This window comes from Liolophura sinensis, chromosome 9 (genome assembly GCF_032854445.1).
Source record: "Liolophura sinensis isolate JHLJ2023 chromosome 9, CUHK_Ljap_v2, whole genome shotgun sequence".
Classification (NCBI taxonomy): domain Eukaryota; kingdom Metazoa; phylum Mollusca; class Polyplacophora; order Chitonida; family Chitonidae; genus Liolophura; species Liolophura sinensis.
This window is the reverse complement of record NC_088303.1, coordinates 34,012,936-34,032,783: the sequence shown is the minus strand read 5'-3', so window position 1 is coordinate 34,032,783 and position 19,848 is coordinate 34,012,936. Positions and strand designations below refer to the sequence as shown.

The following is a 19,848-nucleotide window of genomic DNA, read 5'->3' as shown; positions in this document are numbered from 1 at the left end:
GGTTGAGTGCTGCGTTAAACGCTAATCATTCACCGATCATTCAATAATCATTTACAAAGTCACAGAGTTATAGTGTTAAGGGTTTGTTTCCCTGCAAAACAAGGGAATTGTCAGAAGGTATCCAAAGACCTAACGACACCACACGACGCATGCATCTGAGAATGGTGAATAAGACCCTCTCAATTTATAAGCACTTAAGAGCCTCCGTGACCGAGCGGTTAGCGAGCCAGCACGGCGCAATGATGTAAACACTCAGCACTACCTCAAAATAGGTAACGCGTATACTACCTTGGTCCGATGTGGCAGCCGTGACCGAGTCAGCTTGGATTAGTAGTTACCCTAGGGACAAGGCCAACTAACCCACGTGCTAAGAGTATTTTGTGACAATCTGTCAGTCTGAATTCACACAACATACATGTGTAGTCAATGTCAGATATAGCAATAGGTTTGGTCTCTGTCGCCAAGACACGCAGAGATCATGTTATAGTTTATATGGAGTGTTGGTCTTCGCAATGTTTGCTCCAGCAAATACTTTCATCAAAGGGCCATAAATCGCTATATCAAACACAATCATGACAACTCTCTTGCCTCGAGATTAACAAGTGAAGAGTATTTGTTTTGGCTTATTAGCATTTGAGGCCAGAATAACCACTTGATACATAGAGCTTGGTAATTTCCTAGACCAGTTCATTTTAAGAGGAGGATTATTGCGTTGACAAGGCATTGGCTTGTTCAATTTAGCGTGGGGAAATATTTTTCTATAGAACAGAGTTGAAAGTAGCGCACTAAGAAGCTTTTGCGTCAGACAGCTTCGCAGTTTCCTCCCCCGGGAAGGAAAAAACAGTGGTGCGTTGTGCACATCCTGGCTCGCGCCATCGTAGCTTGGAAAGTGTTATTCTAACAGCGTTGATATAGTATTTCTATCAACAAGAGAAAGTTTTGGGATGGAATTGTAAATTAACGAATTTAATGGAGATATTCTTGAACAGATATGTCAAGGTGAACAATTCTCTAATGGCGACTCATACGTTGAGGTAACGAATTTGGAAGCACAAGTAGGCCTATGGTGATCGATAAACGCCTTGCTAATGAGTTCAACTCGCGCTGATTTACGAGTATGGTGGACTTAAGGAGAAAATAATGATTATTTTTTGGTGGAGAGACTAGATGAAGAGCGCTGCTTTTGACGACGTCATTAACCAATAACATTAGCCTAAACATGACAAGGTACCAGCCAGCTCTTCGACCAATCATATCTGCGAATAGCGACTTTCCGCCAACTTCTTTGAACGCTTGGAAAAAACATTCGACTAGATACAAGCTTTCAAAAAAAGTTCAGCTGTATTCAAAATGTCGTCGTTTAAGACTGAAAGCGAGAGCCATGACGGTGCAGTCACGATTGACAAAGGCCGACTATCTGTATTGGGATAAGTGTGATCAAAATGGCGGCGAAGTTGTCTTGCAGCATACGTCTCAGGGTACACAAACAATGGGGTCTCCACAGGAAGAAATAGGTTTCCGGGAATGTCCGATGATTGACGAAGATTGTTTTCCGGAAGACACGGCGGAATCATCCCGCCCACCTGAACCAGCCATATTGCCCGAACATGTACAGAGGAGACACGCGAGAAGACGAGATGTACTGGAAAGGGTAGAGAGAGACCTCCAAGAACGATGCGTTTCTCGGAACGGCTTGCTGCTATGGGAACCTATAGAATGGAGCTCAGTGAGTCAGCCTCAGGTTAGAACAAATGCTTACTGAAATAATCTTGTTTGAAGTATATATATTTCAACCTTTTTGCTGTCATCCTTTTCAGTTAGGCGATGACAAAAGAACATTCGATTGATCCCGGTGGTAGTTATTATATTGCTCACCGGTATATAATATTTGTCCAATTATTCAAAAGTTTTTGATAAGATCACATGATATGTTGCCGGGTAGTAATTGGATAAAGACACACAGACACTATTTTCCATGATGTATGACACTCTTTTGAAGAGGGGGGGGGGGGGGGGGGAGGGGGAAGGAGGGTAGCATTAATTTTCAGGCGAACTAATGGCCTTTATACAGAATGTCGTTCCGGTCATTATTAAAAAGCCAACAGTGTGGAGAGTAAAACCAGAGCAGCTGACCACCATGTGATTACTGGAAAATGGTGACCGGTAACCGGTGAAATTTGGCCTCTTTATAAGTTTACCTGTTCGGATTTTATTCTAACTGTTCATGAAATGCCGAGACAGTAGCAATTCAGACACTCATTTGAGTGACCGGCCGACAAAGACGACAGACAAATCGGGAGATTTATAGAACTGCTTGTCACGGCAAACAATATGTCCTAATGTTGACGGTCGTCTAGTTTGATTAGATGTCTCCCGTCAGAGTAGGTATTTCTGTGGGGGCAGACAGAAAAATATAAAGGCTTTATACGTGATTTATAAATATTTTGATACACAAATAAAAAAAAATTGGATTAGATGTGTGAAAACGTTAGTTATAAATACATCTGATAAAAAAGAATCCAATTAAATTGTACAGTGGCGAAAGTTGTACAATGCCTTTACCATGATTGGAACAACCGGAAAAGTTGCCCGATGAAAGCCACTTTCTGTCTGTGCGCAAGTCTCTCGACAAGGCGCATACTCATCAAGGGAGATAATCCATGCACCTGTAACAGCTCAATGTAAAGTGGCCCTTGATGAGAGGTTAATCACTAGATATCGATCTGTACCTGGCCTGACCGGTAAGGAGAAGATCAATAAATCAGAGGGGAGTCTTTGTGATGACCGGGCCGTTGACAAACAGCAATCGGCTTCCTCCTAGAAAATACCCGTCACATTTAATATAGTATGCTCACTGGGGTGAACTGTGTAGAAAAAATTGAGAGAGCTTTGATTGCTGGCCGTATTTATACGTTATCCAGTCACAAAAATCCCACATACCGATTTCCAATAGGTAGTCATACACGCAGGAGTCCCAAAGGGAACATCCCTGCCTGCTGATACATGCAGCTAATTCCTAATGCTATCCAAGTTCTCTTGTACTTTGGCTCGGTCGAAGCCCCCAAGGTGTCCACGCAACAACAGTAATCGTTAGGCGCGAATAGTTATCCTTATGACATGACAGTCGTCAATAGGAAGTGAGCTCAAGTAACAATGGGTTTATGTAAATAGACTATGTCCTGACGAGGGTACTATGCTTGCGAAGAATGGGGCTACTGCCTGGGTAAAATCAAACCAACACTTTATTTATCACAAGGTAAGTTTTTAAATTTTATTTTCAGGATTGTGTGAAGCAGCCACTGGTTTCATTTACCACGATGTTTCACTGTTATTAAATATTTCTTTCAGAGTTTCTCCGCTTAAGATTAGCTAATATACAGTAATTAAGACGAACATCGTAGAGAGAAAAACCAGAGCAGCGGCGACAATGTGATAGTTGATAAACGGTAACACGTAACCGGTGAAATACAGTCTCTTGTCTATCTACCTGAGTTAGGGTTTTCATCTTACTGTTCGTGTAAATCACCTGTGTCCCTTATCATGTTGATGCTTCCCGAATATCAAGCTTATGTTCTTCACTTGTGTATTCCCGTTTTGGTTGACTGAAATATAAATGTACTTTTGTCCAGTACTCAGTCCCAATTTTGGACGTACTGGCAATTTTGTGCTTTGTTTACGGATCAACTTTTTGGCATTAAATCCATGGGGAATTATTTTATATTCCATTTCGTTAGATATGACTGAGAGGAACAGCGGATGGCAATTTAACAGAAATTATATATATTATGGGCTTATGAAAATGCATTGGTATAAAACGTAGAATTTGAGCCTTCAATGCATACCATACGTCAATTGTATTTTTCTGCGGAATGTCTGAAGCAATTGTGGAAAAACACAATGATGTCAACGTAGTCATACATACTATTCAACCTTTACGTGTGGACCAAACGGTAAATATCAAAACTGACGTCGCTGTCGTTTCACTTGATTTGTTTTTGGATTAGGTCATCCAACTTGACATCTGTCCTCTAAAGATCGATTGTTGGATACTGAAATGGGCCAGCCCGAGAGATTTTGATCAAAATACCTGTATATCGCAAATCAAACTTCATAGAGTATCAGTAATTAGGCCCAGCCATGCCAACCATCATAGTAAGGGCGAGTGTCAGGTAAATATTACGGCTGACGGTCGTTGCTAAGACGATTTTGGACAAATACTCAAAGCGGGATGAGTAAATATAGTCTTCCTAAAATAGGCCTAATGACTTTAGCACTTTACTAGCGTCAACAACTTTGTTCTGTTTGAAAACAAAAATTTTTCTTAAACTTACTGAGTTTACGGAGCAACATGTATAAGCACAATCCTTAGGTAGACATTTTTCAACAACAATGTTCAACAACATTGAACAACATTAAAAAATTGGTCACATGAACACTTTCTATAACTTCTATTTCTTATTGCTTTATATTATAAGTGGATATTCTGTAAAACGCAAATATGAACATTACACCATGTCCTGTCGACATCATTCTAAATGAGTACATGTACCTCTACTTTCCTACTGTTTTCCGACAAAAACATATATACTTTTAAGAAATCGAGATGCAATTGTTATTAATGAAATTGTTTTTTTTTCTTCGGAATTTGATTTTGGATAATATTTTACCCGTTGATGGCCTGAAATGTGATTTGGACACTTGACTTCATACTCTTCAAGAGCAGCCTTTTGATGCACATTTGTTATATCTCTTACATGTAATCAAGGAAATGAATATCGCTGTTTACGTTTTCTATCGTCACGGCAAATATAAAGGACACATGAAGAAAGGTTGAGTACAGCACGCTCTTTACCAATTATTAAAACGTCCGTCTAATTAGGCACGGAAATTGATATACATCTCATTGTGACCTATGAATGACCAATGGTCTGTCAAATATTTGAAGAAAGCTGATAGCTTTCACCCAGCAATGGTAAGAAGGGAACAAAAAGAAACAGCTAAGTTGGATAGCGCGCTAGCAAGCAGCGTAATGACCCAGAACCATCTCACCAATGCGGTCGCTGTGAGTTCAAGTCCAGCTCATACTTGCTTCCTCTCCGGCCGTAAGTGGGAAGGCCTGCAGCAACCTGCAGATGATCGTGGGTTTCCCCTCGGCTCTGCCCACTTTCCTCCCACAATAATGCTGGCCCCCGTCGTATAAGTGAAAACAGAGTACGGCGTAAAACACCAATCAAAAAATTAAATAAATCAAATAAAACAGAAACGTCTTCATGATCAAAGTCGTTTGAATGTTCAGAAATATATGTATGGCGTGTCATATAAACAAAGAAATATCAATATGCATGCGTAGATGCGATGTCTTTTGTAAATTTACACGGCAGTGTCATTTTGTACAAAATTTTAACGTTACACAAATGCTGACAACTTTTTGTGTATTTATGGGCTGTTTTTCAATGGTGTTGCTTCACATGGAATCCTTCATTGCACAATACATAAGAAACAAATATGGAAGACATACATTACTTGTGTAATATGAAGCCTTCGTGCGCCTTTTTGGCACATTGGGACCTTCTTTTCAAGAATGTGTACATCTTAACAAGTACACGAATATACATTTTCTGCATGAACTAATGTTACATCATACATAAAATATTGTATGATGTTTTCAGTCTGTCTGCACAGATCGTTAATAAGTCACCTCAATTGATGTGAAAATGATTGTATCATTTGGGATAATATACTACTTAAATGGACCGTCAATTTCACCTGAATGGATGACGCATGGAAATGGCTCACTTCCGGTTTTCACGGATAATTGTCACATGATTTTGACAGTTGTCCTGGAGATAATATGGCGGCTGTACATCGCTGAAACATTTCATGAATGATTTTGAGTGCCTTTTTACATGCCATCAAGTCATCCGTCAAAACTGTCTTGTTTATCATATAAAATTGCTCTAAATTTATGTGTAAATATGAAAGTGCCGCTGGGAAAGGCTTTACAGAGTTTGATCTGTTCTCTTGACCTATACATCCATTCCCGGGAGGTAATTGCCGATAATGATGGCTAGTGTTGATCGCACGGTAGTCATTCTGTTGATAGTGTGTCAATGTCTCGCTTGCAATCATTCTAAGTGAACATCGATCGACTATAAAAAATGAAAAACTATGTCTTTCAAACAAGTTTTTGTCGTTTAACACAAAATACGGATTGATTTCAGCTCATGTTTCCGCTAGGCAGTCTGATTAAAAATTAGTGGGGAAAATATTTTGGTTGTCATGGCTCCAAGTTTTACTTCCGGTGACTTACCAATTTTCAAAAGAGTTCAAACGATACGGTCAGCAGTCTCAGCACGCACACATTAGTTTTTAACATTCTCAACGCCCTTTCACTTCATAATAGATAATTACTTTTGCCAGATGAATTTTCAATATCAGGTGTATTTGCCAACCCTTTTCGGTCTGTTGTTGTGAAAATAAACCATTTTTCTGTTCAAGCAGTCAACATATTTGGCAACTTTGGACTGATGTACATACATATAAGCTGCAATTTTAGTCAAAGTATTACCCAAGATGCACTATTTTATATATTTATTTATTTACTTGATTCTTCTCAACAATTTATACATAAACATTAATTACAAGTTTTGAAAACAAAGATTCCGTCCTCTTGAAAAAGGATCATATTTGTTGCTCATCTGAGTTCAAATAAGGGCTCCTGTTAAAAAATTTGGTTAGTTTTGAAGATATTGAGTTTGATGTTATATACCTTAGACTGAAAAAAAAGTATAAACTTTTAATTTTGCCACAAAAAATGATGGAAGAATTTTAATACAAACATTAATGTAATGTTGCTTCTTCGGTGAACAGGAGCGAGAGGGAAAAACAGCCGTGTGTATCACACTAAAATTGTCACAGAACATTCCATGTGTCGCAGCGATTTTTCTACAGATGCCTAAAAAAAAAGAACTACCTAAAAACCTTAACCTAGTTAAGCTGAAGATGGGGGAAGGGAAGGGGCTTGGTGCATGGTGTCGTGTAGTCTTAGATGAAATTGCCGGGAGATCACTTGCCTCCGCCAATATCACATATGTCACACGTATAACTTACCAAAGGTAGGTGGTTTACTCCACTTATTACATGTATATACTGACTACCATCGGGTTAATGAAAACATTGTTGAGGATTTACCATTTTAAATGGTATTATTCAAGCTGATTAATTGTATAGATAAAATCCAGCCATTTGTCGACAGGTTGGTTAACCGAAAACAATTCCCATCGACAAAAAACTTAATTAGTAGGCCTATTATATACTTCTTTGTCCTAGTTCATCGCTAGAATCCTTTAATACCACTTTGATGGTGATCGTTCCTTCTTAAAGCGGATGAAACATTTTTGATATCGTAAACTGGCTCATTCTTAGGTTTTATTCTTAGATTTGACTAAGCTATCTTAACCTCTTTTACGCTTCTTGCAACAACAGACACGCATACAAGATAATGTCCATTTGCCTGCCAAGGCCAAAGGATTTTCGCTAGTTAAGTGCTTTCGTTCTATATCCTCTACATGCAGTTTCAGGTTCAAGTTAGCGTTATCTAATCACGTATGACAACGGGTTGCTCTAAATCCAGCAAAATCGATAAAGTGTCGTCTATTTAAGCACAATCTCACTTACCGTACGGTGATGGAGGCAGTCTAATCGACAAAAGGATTCCATGCATGCAAAGTAAGTGATGACGCCATCGTTTGGGCGGAACCATGATGAACGGGATGGAGCCTGCGACTTCCCAGACAGGAAGTGACGTGATGGGACCGCATTACCGGTTTGGCAGACATTTTCCGGTTTGAGGAGATGGGAAAGAGCAATGATCTGTTAGCACCGTGTGGGAGGTGATCATCACGAGACTACACGTGATATGGTCTCATGTAAATACAAGTAATAATAACAGTTATATCATATAATAGCCAAGCGACGACGATAGAATTAATTATACCTACTCAGACATAGCTTTTGAAATACAATCATTTAACCGAAACTGGACTGAATGTATACGTCGCGACAAGAAGAGATGATCATTATAAAACATGAAAATTTATGATGATTTGAAAAAAGATCACGTAGTATAACCTATAAAGTATAAAGGACTACAGGGTGGAGAGTAAATGAGAGCAGCGATGACATTGAGATATTTGGTAAATTGTTACACTTATTACCGGTGAAATGAGGGCGTCTTGTCAGTTTATTTTAGCTTTAGAGTTTTATCCCAAGTGTTCAACCTCTACCAACCTTATGCAGAATCAGGAAAAAAAAACAAAAAACAAACAAACAAACAAGTAGTAATGTTAGCTGCAAGGTATTAGGCTTCACTAGTCTACAACTGGTGAAAATGCTGTGTTATCATCACATTTAATATACAAACACATTCAAACAAAGGGACAAGACTTGGAGTTGCTTAGTACACCCTGGTTTACGCAGGAATACAACATAAAAGACTACAGCATAGAGGATAAAATAAGAGCAATGACGACAATGTGATAGTTGGCAAATGGCCACATGTATTACCGCTGAAATCCGGCCTCTTGTCAATTTACTTCATTTGGGGTTTTCTTCCAACTGTTCATGTATATATGTTTAAAAAGCAGCACATCCACCTCTAGCAATATAATGAAAAATGCACTGATGTTTAGCTGCAATTTATTAGACGTCAATGGTCTAGAATTACTCAAAGTGCTTCTTTTGTCTGCACATTTAATAATCAGTCACATGAAACCAATGCAAAGGGAACAAAACCTGTGTTAGGTTTATACTTAAGGTAATCAAACTTCTTTTTAAGTCAGGTAATGAAACTAAAGCAGAAATTTCCGAGAATGAAAGTCCTCCTTCGTTTATAATTCGGCTCAGTGCTTTAATTCAGCTCAACTTTTTAATTCAGTTCAACGTTTTTAATTCAGTCCATGTTATAATTCATCCCAATGCTAGAATGTTATGCATGATGCAGTAACTATGGCAACATAAACTGGTTATATAATTTCTTGATATCTTTTTCAGAAAGAACGTTGTTTCTTAAGTGGTGCAAGTAACATCTATCCTTAATGGAAATTTCCTTAATCCTTTATTTCAACATTTGTCATCAATGTGTTGGGAAAAATTGATCTTGCTGTGCTCATTTTCATCGAATTAAATTGGAATTAATTTCTCTTCTAGGTCATTTTGGCACATAACGTTCATATCAAAGTTAAGGTCATTACGACGAAAGTGAAGAAAACGTAGATTTTTGAAGTTATCTGAACTAAACAGGATTTTGAGAGATGTGCCCTCCATGGCATGCCACGTTGGATATATGCAACAGCATGTAGAATGGCAGGGTGATGTCATTAGCACTAGAATAAAAGGGTAGGCATGGAATTACCATGACAGCATAATACCACAGCACTGGAATAAAAGGGTAGACATTGCTGCGTATAAGGAATTATCATGACAGCATAATACCACAGCACTGGAATAAAAGGGTAGGCATTACTGCGTATAAGGAATTATCATGACAGCATAATACCACAGCACTGGAATAAAAGGGTAGGCATTGCTGCGTATAAGCAACTACCATGACAGCATAATACCACACAGCACTGGAACAAAGGGTAGACATTGCTGCGTATAAGCAACTACCATGACAACATAACACCACAACACTGGAACAAAACAGCATGCCATGTTGCCGATATGCAACAACCATGAAAACGTAATGTCACAGCATAATACCACAACACTGGAACAAAGGGTAGGCATTGCTGCGTATAAGCAACTACCATGACAACATAACACCACAACACTGGAACAAAACAGCATGCCATGTTGCCGATATGCAACAACCATGAAAACGTAATGTCACAGCATAATACCACAACACTGGAACAAAGGGTAGGCATTACTGCGTATAAGCAATTACCATGACAGAACAATACTGCAGCACTGGAACAAAAGGGTAGGCATTACTGCGTATAAGCAACTACCATGACGACATAATACCACAGCACTGGAGCAAAATGGTAAGCATTGCTGCGTATAGGCAACTGCCATGACAGCATAATACCACAGCACTGGAACAAAAAAGGTAGGCATTGCTGCGTATAAGCAACTACCATGACGACATAATACCACAGCACTGGAGCAAAATGGTAAGCATTGCTGCGTATAGGCAAACTTGCCATGACAGCATAATACCACAGCACCGGGACAAAAAGGTAGGCATTGTTGCGTATAGGCAACTACCATGACAGCATAACACCACAGCATTGGAACAAAACAGTATGCCATGTTGCCTATATGCAAACAACCATGAAAACGTAATGTCCTACAACACTGGAGAAAAAAGGACACACCGTATTGCGTTTACACAACAACCATGTCAAGGAAATGTTTAAACACTGTAATTAAATGACGCCTCTTGTTCTGTATATGTGCAACTACGATGACAACGTTATGTCTAGAGCCCTGAAGCCCGTTTGATACTACAATAAATGACTACAGTATAGAGAGTAAATCCAGAAAAGGCGACGACGGAGAGATAATTGACATATGGTCACGCGTAACTGGTCAAATACGGCCTCTTGTCAATTTACCTCAGTTAGGATTTTATTCCAACTGTTCGTCTATAAATGCTTTATTGTAACTTACACATCTCCTAGCACCATGGCTTAAGTAGAATTAGGTAAAAGAAAATGCAGTGATTTCAGCAGGAACTGATTAGACTTCATTGATCTAGAATTACTCAATGTGCTGTGTTATAGTCCAAATTTAATAAATAATAACATAAAAGCAGAGACCAGAGCTGACCAATCAATGCAGGTTCGCCCGATTCAAATGTTGGCCGACCATGCGAAAACAAGATGACCGTTTTAAAAATGTATGACAGCCAGTAGAGGATAATCTCGCTATCTGCCTACCTCAACCTGTCTAATACAGGGCTAATCTCGTTAACTCGCTGCCTCGACCCCTCGACGCCTCGCTTCCTCGATCTTTGCAGTGTGATGTGGCAAAGGTCTACCTCGCTCTCTCACATCGCTGACCCTGTATTAGAATGGTCTAGGTAGCGAGATGTCCTCTGTTGGCGTCCATAACAATGCTACGGTCGCCGCCTCAAGAAAGGCTGTTTAGGTTGTACGTGTAACCTTGTTTAGGGTTATAGAATGTCACAGAGCGAGAGAACGACTGATTCAAAAAGTTTTGTTAAACTGGGTCTGTGTTCAGATTTATAAATAGTTGTAAATCGTCTTTTCCGTGCCATTTTTTTTAGGAAAAGACGCCTTCCTTATACATAACACAGTTATACAAGCGGGTGTCAGTAAGGACAAAGAAATGCAACCAAATGGTTTAAAATATTTATGATAGAGAATCCTCTGAATGCAGCAATATAACGGCTTGGTGGTTGGTATGTCAACGGCCCATATACATTTGATTATATCTCAACAGGGGACGGTTCCATCCATTTAATTGCGAGAGAAACCGTGTACTCGTTCTGCCAAATGAGCCGTAACTAATCCGATATTTACAATATGCAGAATGGTGAACATGACAACCAGTAAAGTGACTCCGGGTTTTTTATACGTCATATCCGGAAGGCAACACCCTAACGTTCGTTGTAGGCAGATTTTTCTATTCTGCACGAAACTGTAGGTCAATTGACAAATACAAATGATACATAGTAGGATTAAACAAATCCAATCAATATTTGACATATCCTGTACGATTTTCGTGATATTTTTTACGCGGTAGTTTATGCCTTTTACCCTCGTTTCAGATATATCCAACACGCTCTACAGCCAGAGTTACTATGGCTACGCCTCACGTGCGAACTTATCGTAAATTGGGTTAATTAATTAATTAGGTATACGTATATGTACTCTACCCGAAATGTGAGGCTCTAAACACAATTTCACATACAGGCAACTCTTGCGCTTGCTTGATATATTAGAATAAATGTATCCGTAACGCAAAGGGTTACACGTAAACTGTTGTTTAGGTTCTTCACCACATTAGGTAAATAATGTCCCATAATGACAGTCGATATAGGAAATTCGTTTCCCCTCAACACTAACTGAACATTAGACATTACAAGAATATAAAATATTCCTATTAGAAACGGTGAACACGATATCGAAATTGAAGCTTACGTAATAGATCGATTTTTAGAGCAACCCATTATATCCATGCCAATAAGCCGTTTATACAATTATGCGGTTTCAAAACAAGCACAACAGTGTCTCCCCGCCTTTGAGCCCTCTCAGCGTCGAAGCGCGCTCGCGCGCGCCGAGCTTCATGCAATATAGATAAATCTACTTGCACGTGACCTGCGTTCCTTTATACCTATAAACTATCAGGACGAAAAGAACGCGGCCAAATAAATCAAGGCCAAGCGTAGATTGTCTTCTCAGTGGCAAAAAAGCGATCAAATCTTGAGTTGAGTTTATTTAGGGTTTTTAATATCGTGACATGGAAATGTTAGCTGCACTTTAATACTGGATAGTATGAGCTTGGCACCGATGGACGAGGAAGAGGAGTACGCTGAGGTAGGAAAATGTTTTACTGGATGTTGTGATTTCTGAATCAGTGCCACTGTCCAGATACGCCGGGTTTCAAGCGAAGAATACCTTGTTGTTCAAGAACAGAGTATTGATTTACTGTTTTCTTATGCAATCGCCACCTGTGTAATTCTTGATACGTATTGTTGGTGCGAATTGTACGCGCTGAGAGTTGATAATTTAGAGTCTCTAGATCACTGGGAAAAGCCGATTATCCTCTTGCTTGCTTCGTTCGTGCCTATAACACAGTTACGTTATTTTCGTGGGGAAAGCTTATTTGTTTCCTACTTTAACCTTTAGTCTGTACTAATACCGCTAATAAATACCGTTATTCGAGATAACTATCATTGATCAGATTAAAACTATACAAGGAATGTGCCCCTCTTCGCGATAACTCATTGTTCTAGTTCAACTAGAAGTCATTATCCCATCCTTGAGATAACTGTTGTTGTTCTTCTTGTACAACAAGATATTTTCCCCTTCCTTGCGGTAACTACAGGGTATTATCCCCTCTTCGAGATAACTCTTATATTGTTAAAGTTGTACTGCAAGGAATGTTCCCCTCTTCTCAGTAACTCATTGTTCTAGTTCAACTAGAAGTCATTATCCCGTCTTCGAGATAACTGTTGTTGTTCTTCTTGTACAACAAGAGATTTTCCCTTCTTTGCGATAACTACAGGGCATCTTTCCCTCTTCAAGATAACTCTTACATTGTTCAAGTTGTACTACAAGGGATGTGCCCCTCTTCGCGATAACTCATTGTTTTAGTTCGACTAGAGGTCATTATCCCATCTTCGAGATAACTGTTATTGTTTTTCTTGTACAACAAGATATTTTTCCCTTTTTTGCGATAACTACAGGACATCTTCCCCTCTTCGAGATAACTCTTACATTGTTCAAGTTGTGCTACAAGTGCTTTCTCCTCTTCATAACAAATTTAATGGTCCAGGTTTTCTTTTTCCTCTTCACAATAACAAAAATTGTTCACATTGTACATAAAATACTTTTGTCCTCTTCATGATAACTATAATTGTTCAGTTTGTACTATAAGTGCTTTATCCTCCTCATGATAACACAAATTTTTCAGGTAGTTCTCTCCTCTCCACGAATTGTTCAGGTTGAACAACAAGAATTTTCTCCTCTGCACAAGATAACACAAATCGTTCAGGTTGCACTACAAGAGTTCTTGCCTAGATTTTGTTGTTCATATACCTGACATCGTCTTGAAAGTATCGACCTGATGGGGATATTGTCGCGTCTGAACAATTGTTCACTTATGCGACGCTGTGGAGGATTATAAACCACCTTCCATAGGTACATGAGTTGAAACTCACTTTTACGAAACAATTCTTTCATTTAGCATGTCCTCTTAGCTGTGAAGGACCTTTATGGTGTGTTTTCAGATTGTCAGAAATAAACGCATCGTAATGGAATTGAAGGTTGTACACAAAAGCAAGTTAAGGCCTCCGTCGTAGTATCGCCAGACGATTTCACAAAGCGATGACACGATTGCACGAAGGGATTATACGATTGCACAAAGCGATGACACGATTGCACGAAGCGATGACACGATTGTACGAAGCGATGACACGATTGTATGAACCGATAACACGATTGCACAAAGCGACGGCACGAGGGAACGAAACGATGTAAGGAAGCGATAGCTGGATGAGCATCGACTCGTCTTTACATGTGATCTCCATGATTCTATTTTAGAATCAGCTTGATCTAGACTAAGTGAGTAAAATGTTTTATTTTACTTTACCACAGAATGAAATGGCGCCTCTCATGTCGGAAACCCTACACGGACATCATCGAAATCGGCGGGACCGTTTGTTTCAGTCAGAGGAGGATTTTTTCAGATCGGACGAGACCAACGACTTCTCGCGGGATTTCCACGAGGAGAGACCTGTTCGCGAGATTTCTCCGGTTCGTGATCGTGAAGCTGCACAACTCCCGCCAAACAAGCGAGGAAAGTTGGTGACGTTTTTCAGAAATGGCGATCCTTACTTTCAGGGTTTTACGACATCCGTAAACGAAAAAGACTTTCGAAATTTGCAAACGCTAATGGAATGGCTAACGGAAAAAGTGGATATGCCATCAGGAGTTCGGTTCGTATTCAGCCTGCAAGATGGAAGACAATTAAAGAGTTTGGAAGAGTTCAAACATTCGCGATGTTACGTTGTGTCAGGGTCGAACAAGCTTAAAACCTCGTGTGCTTACGGGCCCAAGAAACAACGCGTCTGGGCATCAAAGCCTATAAATGTGGACAAAATTCGCAGTGACGACATTCACTTGTTCCAGGCTACAGACAACAATAGCGGTTCTCGGACCACTCCATCTTCCCGTAGGCCCCGCATCCTGACAATTATCAGCAATTTGGACAGGTCAAGTAGGGAAAAACTCATTCTGAACCCACAAACGACCTTGACCTTTGAGGAACTCTTGTCTGATCTGACGTCACTGATTCGGGTCCCACGTCCACCAGTCAAAGCCTTGTTTACAGAAAGGCCTCCGCATGCTCAGGTGAGTGGACAAAATTCCTCAGTAAAATGCAAAGTTTTGCAATGTTGTCATAGATGCTGTGGGCCAATCATCAGCACATTCTTTTGTCACGTGACTGAGGTACTTGGATGTGAAAACAAAGCGAAATTATCCCAGGTGAAATAGACATTTAAGAACATTTTAGCATAAAATGCAAAATATGGCTTTTAGGTAAGAAATTCTTTCTGCAAAAGTAATCACAATATGTTTAGCCTTCAAAAATGATAATTTCAGTGTCATGTAGTTCTTTGAACTTTAGGAATCGGGAAAAAACTATGAATAGTCTATAGTGCAAAGTGCAAAAGGAATTTACATATAAACCAATATAAACTATGTACCACATAATTTGTGTAAATGTTTCGGAGAATTAGTTAGATATTTCTAAACGGCGATCTAGCTCATTTTATCTCAGTTCTAAACAGTTAGCTCTGTTCAACTTCATGGTATGCTAATAACCGTGGTAACCCTAATCATTCTATTCTATATTTTATGCTTTGTTTATTTTTTTCTTTAGTTGTATTTTTTTAAGTTACCTTTTATACAAAGATACTGTAGCCTCAAGAAAGACAACAAAATGGACAATCTCATATTTTGCGGATGGTTGTGGATCCCCCCCCCCCCCGGCTATACCCGGTTTCCTCCCACCACATCATGCTGGTCGCCGTCGTACAAGTGAAATATTCTTCAATATACCGCAAAACACCAATTAGATATGTAAATAAATAAATAAATAAAACATATCTCATATTGTGATTGTTATATTGTTGTTTTGAAAAGCTGATATTGCTCACTGATTCTATGATTGTCCGTCGTTAAATTTATAAATAAAGCAGAAACTTATAAAGCAAATTCAATCTCTTCTGCTTGTAAATCTATAATTTTGTCATTTTCACAGCTATTTAATATCCTTATTATGGCAATAAAATGCTACTCTTTCAGGCTTTTCACAGACACGAAAATTCAGCGAACATCGTGAAAAGATTGATTCGTTTTCGTTATCATACATGATTTACGCGAACACGAATCTTGTTTACGCTAGGAGAAATCCTACACCATTTCTTTCAAAAACTTTCCAAAAATTTTTTCAATCGTTTCTAGCTTTTGTATAGCATGCAATTGCATGTTGAGCACTGCAGAAGTGAACAAAACAAGTGAAGTAAAAATCGTGCAAGAGATGCTGATGTTTGTATTCACTCTGAAGTTTCACCTCTATAATGAGTTTGTAGAGAAAGACAGATGATTAATTGATAAGACGCTCTCATGCCTTCATGATGATAACGTGTCGAATTGATTTTATTGTGCATCAAGCCCGGTACTGCTGACAGACACAACACAGTTATCAAAGTACAAATTCAATTAAAAGTCGACGAGTTACAATGGTTGAGTTCAGCTGAATTGTGAAATATTTTGATCATTTGAGAAGCACACGTAAAATATCTAAAATTATTCTAGCAATAAATGGCATGCGTTAGGTATGTGTATAATTATGAAATATGAAATAAGTGGCAGAATAAAAGTGTTAAGTTTGGCTATAAATGGTCATTAAAGTGTGCTGGTATTCGTATGAAATATGACAGACTGTACCACTTGATTTCAACGTCAAATAACTGCTAGGATTTGGTATTTCGCTGATTATATACTTCACGCAGTTTTTGTTGTTATATCCCCCTAACTTTGAATCGTTTCAGCCGACGGTTTAAGGGCGTGGCGTCGCGTTTTCTCGTGTCTTTTTAAAGTCCAAAAACCCTGATTGATGATTCAATGCATCCGCTACAGGAAACATATTTACGTGTTAAAAGTAAAAGTCACTTGCGCCATCAGTAAATCGATGAAGCTTTTGGGGGAATCTCCCATCAGATCGCATAATATGGATTTTTCAAGGCTTCGTGGGAAGAAAGTGCGGAAATCATCCGCATTACTTCACATGCTACATCTGATGTAGGCTCGTCGGTATTTGGGTTGACAGCGCAATGTATTGATTACCTATAGTAATGGAGCAGACTTAATCAGACTGTTATATCTGTTAGAAAGCACTCAGTTTGGATTGAAAGTGTTTGCATATAAACATTACATGTGCATTAGAATGAATAAAATTGATTCCAAATCGATTTAAATGGTTAGTGCTATAGTACGTCATGGATATTTTTGACAGCAGTGATGCTCTTATCGAAGGCAAAAAATGCTAAAGATTTGATATGAGTGAGTGAGTGAGTGTTTGGGGTTTAACGTCGTACTTAACAATTTTTCAGTCACATGACGACGAAGGAAAAACTTACGGTGCATGTAATGTGCCGCCTTGTTGCAGGACAGATTTCCATCGCTCTTTTATCTAGTGCTGCTTCAGCCAGTCACTGCACTATTCCCTTCATGCTGAACGTCAAGGGAGGAAGTCACAACTTCCTGTTATATAGCTCTGCCTCTTACTTCACCCGAATTTATGCCTCAATCTAAGGGTTCGATGATTCATCGATGGTCAGCAGTACTGTAAATAATTACCGTCAGTACTTCAGAACATACAACTGTCAACACGAAATATAGAATAACTTAACCCGTCTTAAAATTTTAACCGGTAATTAATCAATAAGCCAATCAATCAAGCCTTACATCAATCATTCATCTGATCACTCAATAAGTCATTGTTGCAGGTATTTAACTTATCAGTGAAACCACAATTGTAGAAGTGTATCATCAAATCCATCTGGAAATGAATAAATCGATTGAACAATGAATAAAATACTTTGATAATAACGCGCTCTGTTTTATGCACAGTGTACTGAAAGGATTTGCTAGTACTTACGGCTCGTTGCGACTGTCAGTAGGTTTGTCAGATACGTGTTTAAGGTCGGTGAGTTGCTGCTGGCTCTCCGGGTTCCTCTACCCATAAATCTTATGGCCCTCATAAGTGTGAAAAATGCTTTATTATTGCCTTGAACACAATCAAACAAATACATAAATGAGAGGAAATGCTCTATCAGTTCATCTATTAACATTGCTTTAACTTGCAATATTTATTTTTCCTTGAAAAAAGATTCAGAGTTATTCTCAACTGTTACGAGAGTTTAAGGATCACGTGAACTTCTTAGCCTGTGGGGAAGAAGGGAAGCCAACGGAGATGACAGGAAAGCGCCACGCACCGGGAAGTAACTCTAGCACGGAGAGCTCGAGTAGTCACCCTTTACGGAAACCTAGGAAGTTCCAGAAACAGATGTATAGTGGTATGTAATTCCTGCTTAGGAAACGACAAGCAGGAGGAAACCAGAATAGATTATCTAGTAGACAATGCAGAGAAGCACGAACAAGGTCGATTCTGGTAAAGGATAATGGGTAATTGAGTAATTCTAGACTGGTGACGTCTAGAATGTTTTGTACTGACCATTTATTTAAAGTCTGTTTAAGTCATTGTGCTAGGGGTGGTCTACGTTGCTACTTTTTGGGCATATGCATGGACAGATAGAATGAAACCCTAACTGAGGTAAATTGACAACAGGCCCTATTTCACAGGTTATGTGTGACCGTTTGACATGTATCACACGGTCGTCACTGCTTTTGTCTTTTGATAATAATCTATAACTTTTCTCAGTTTCAAACATCACATATAGAGACTCCATTATCGTCCTGCAAACCCTGTGATTGTTAGCGGAAACTATATGGAGTACACTTTGTGAAGTTGCTTCTCAAATCACGAATGAAACAAGGAGTGAGAAAAGAGACTTTACTTCTGAAATCAATTCTGTACATCCACGTGGCGTTTTCGTTTCCAACGTTACGCACATCCCAATTCAAATTCATATTTTACAGAATATCCTAAGAGTGCCTAATTAAGGGCAATAACACAGTTATTTTCTAACTTACATTACTTAGGTCATGCAATTTGGTAAGAGCAAAGATTTGGGAACTGGTGGTTTAGGCCACTACAGATCTTTACTTACAATTTCCTCCACCTTTTGTGAGGTAGAACGGAATTAGTTTTATCAAAAAATGTTAGGATCGAGACTGGGAAAATAATTTTTGCTATTTTTATATTATCTTGAGGTATGTTCATTTTTACCATATTTTTTCAGCTTCAGAAGCCACTCATTCTCGGACAGACATGTCGATGGAAGCAAGCCCGGCCCACGTGGACACACCTTTTCCGCGAAGCGGGAAACCATTGGCCTCCATTAGACAAGGGAAGAGGCAAGGTGGTAACGGTTCGAAAATGAATAGCAAACAGTATGAGACCGTGAGACTGAATGTACATGGACGGAGGAAAGGTAAAGATTGGCGATGTTTCTGGATCATTTGACATTCCTTACTTCCACTTCTCTGATTTTACATTCAAGGTTCAAGCCTTTCTTCTTATTTTACATTTTTGTTGTTGTTCTTGTTTTTCCGGAGATAGTGATCATCTGATCCCTGATCGTGGTGTCCATTTTTGAAATATACATGCGTCGTTCATTGTGATACTCTTATTTTTTTATTTGCAGAATTTTACCCGCCAACAGTTTTCGATTCAGACGACGATGGTGCAAAACCCGACAAAGTTTTAAAACTAGACTGGGTGTATCCTTTTGTCTTTAGATGTTAGCTAATGGACCCGAATCTCCTCATTTAAAAACTCATATTTCCGGAAAGTAGTTTAAAGTTAGTCTAAATCAAATGTCATTAGTTTAAAGATAAACGCTATTTCCTCGGCTGATACTGAGAGTAAAATTTTCCTCAATCCTGCATCTTGTGAGTATAC

At 39.0% G+C, this 19,848-nt stretch overlaps 2 protein-coding genes across 3 annotated transcripts in view; both read left to right on the top strand.

The window, feature by feature from the left end:
* Positions 1-1,381: 1,381 nt before the first annotated feature.
* LOC135475804 (neuronal migration protein doublecortin-like) lies at positions 1,382-18,237 on the top strand (the record flags this gene model as incomplete). The annotated part of the gene is made up of 3 exons (XM_064755744.1): positions 1,382-1,741; positions 14,352-15,107; positions 18,154-18,237. Coding segments are annotated over exons 1-3 (1,200 nt in total), but the record flags the coding sequence as incomplete, so codon positions are not given.
* LOC135475390 (77 kDa echinoderm microtubule-associated protein-like) overlaps positions 18,224-19,848 on the top strand; it is a 16,429-nt gene continuing 14,804 nt past the window's right edge. For both annotated transcript variants that reach the window (XM_064755263.1, XM_064755262.1), the window contains exons 1-3: positions 18,224-18,340; positions 19,187-19,378; positions 19,592-19,667. In XM_064755263.1, coding sequence (XP_064611333.1) covers positions 18,238-18,340; positions 19,187-19,378; positions 19,592-19,667 — 371 coding nt within the window. In that variant the 5' untranslated portion in view covers positions 18,224-18,237. The remainder of the gene's footprint in view (positions 18,341-19,186; positions 19,379-19,591; positions 19,668-19,848) is intronic.